This window comes from Frankliniella occidentalis, unplaced genomic scaffold (assembly GCF_000697945.3).
Source record: "Frankliniella occidentalis isolate FOCC.00 unplaced genomic scaffold, Focc_3.1 Scaffold9, whole genome shotgun sequence".
Classification (NCBI taxonomy): Eukaryota; Metazoa; Arthropoda; class Insecta; order Thysanoptera; family Thripidae; genus Frankliniella; species Frankliniella occidentalis.
The window spans coordinates 62482-63661 of NW_026267139.1; the positions used below are offsets into that span (position 1 = coordinate 62482).

General features: G+C 66.3%; 1 protein-coding gene across 1 annotated transcript in view; it reads right to left on the reverse strand.

Moving 5' to 3' along the window:
• Positions 1-611: 611 nt before the first annotated feature.
• The window catches only part of LOC113202707 (cuticlin-1), a 61250-nt gene continuing 60681 nt past the window's right edge, over positions 612-1180 (reverse strand). The window contains exon 9 of the mRNA XM_052277270.1: positions 612-747. Within this exon, the coding sequence (XP_052133230.1) occupies positions 612-747 (136 nt within the window). The remainder of the gene's footprint in view (positions 748-1180) is intronic.

The window sequence follows — 1180 nt, forward strand, 5'->3', positions numbered from 1 at the left end:
ATATGTGCGCCAGGCGCGTCGCAGCGTAACAGTGTTTCGTGAGATATCGCGAAGCCTGTTACGCGAGACGTGGTCTGGCGTACATATAGCTAGTTTACAATCCAACACTAGCAGTTGGTGCACGATGCGAACGGTATTATGAAGCACGTTTTATGTTACCTGGATAGCAGTTTGGTGGAGCCTGAGATGGAGGGCCCGATGTCGGCGGGGGAGGTGACGGCGGACAGCGTGGGTCCCTGTTCCCCGGGTAACAGTTTAGCCGTTCTTCGTATGGCGGAGACGGCGGGGGTGTAGTTGTAGGCGCTGGGCACCTCGGGTCCGGACTACCAGGGTAACACCTTGGTGGTGCCGGTGTTGTAGGTGCCGGTGGGGGTGGGGGAGGGCACCTCGGGTCAGGACTGCCAGGGTAACATCTTGGTGGTGCTGGTGTTGTTGGTGCCGGCGGGGGTGGGGGAGGGCACCTCGGGTCCGGACTGCCGGGGTAACACCTTGGTGGTGCTGGTGTTGTAGGTGCCGGTGGGGGCGGGGAAGGGCACCTCGGGTCAGGACTGCCAGGGTAACATCTTGGTGGTGCTGGTGTTGTAGGTGCCGGTGGGGGCGGGGGAGGGCACCTAGGGTCCGGACTGCCAGGGTAACACCTTGGAGGTGGTGAGGTTGGGGCCGGGGTTGTAGGTGGCAGAGGTGGCAGGTAGGTGGATGGCTGGAAGTCGGTGGTCGGTGGCCTCGGGCACCGGGGGTCGTTGTTCCCTGGGAAGCAGTTTGGTTTGGGCGCAGGGGTAACTGGAGGTGGCGGGCACCGCGGGTCCTTGCTGCCGGGGTAGCAGTTAGGGGGACGCTCCCCGCAGCGCGGGTCCGTGCTCCCGGGGTAGCAGGCCGGGGGCGGCGGGGTGGGCTCCGGGGGTGGGGGTGGTGGTGCGGACGCACAGCGCGGGTCCGCACTCCCCGGGTAGCAGGTGGGTGGTGGCCTTCTGGTGGTCGGGGTGGGCTGCGGACACCTGGGGTCCGGGCTGCCGGGGTAGCAGTTCTGTGACTCTGGAGTGGGCGGCGGTGGCCTTCTTGTCGTCGGGCTGGTCTGCGGACATCTGGGGTCCGGGCTGCCGGGGTAGCAGTTCAGTGGCTCCGGGGTGGGTGGCGGTGGCCTTCTTGTCGTCGGGATGGGCTGTGGACACCTCGGGTCCGG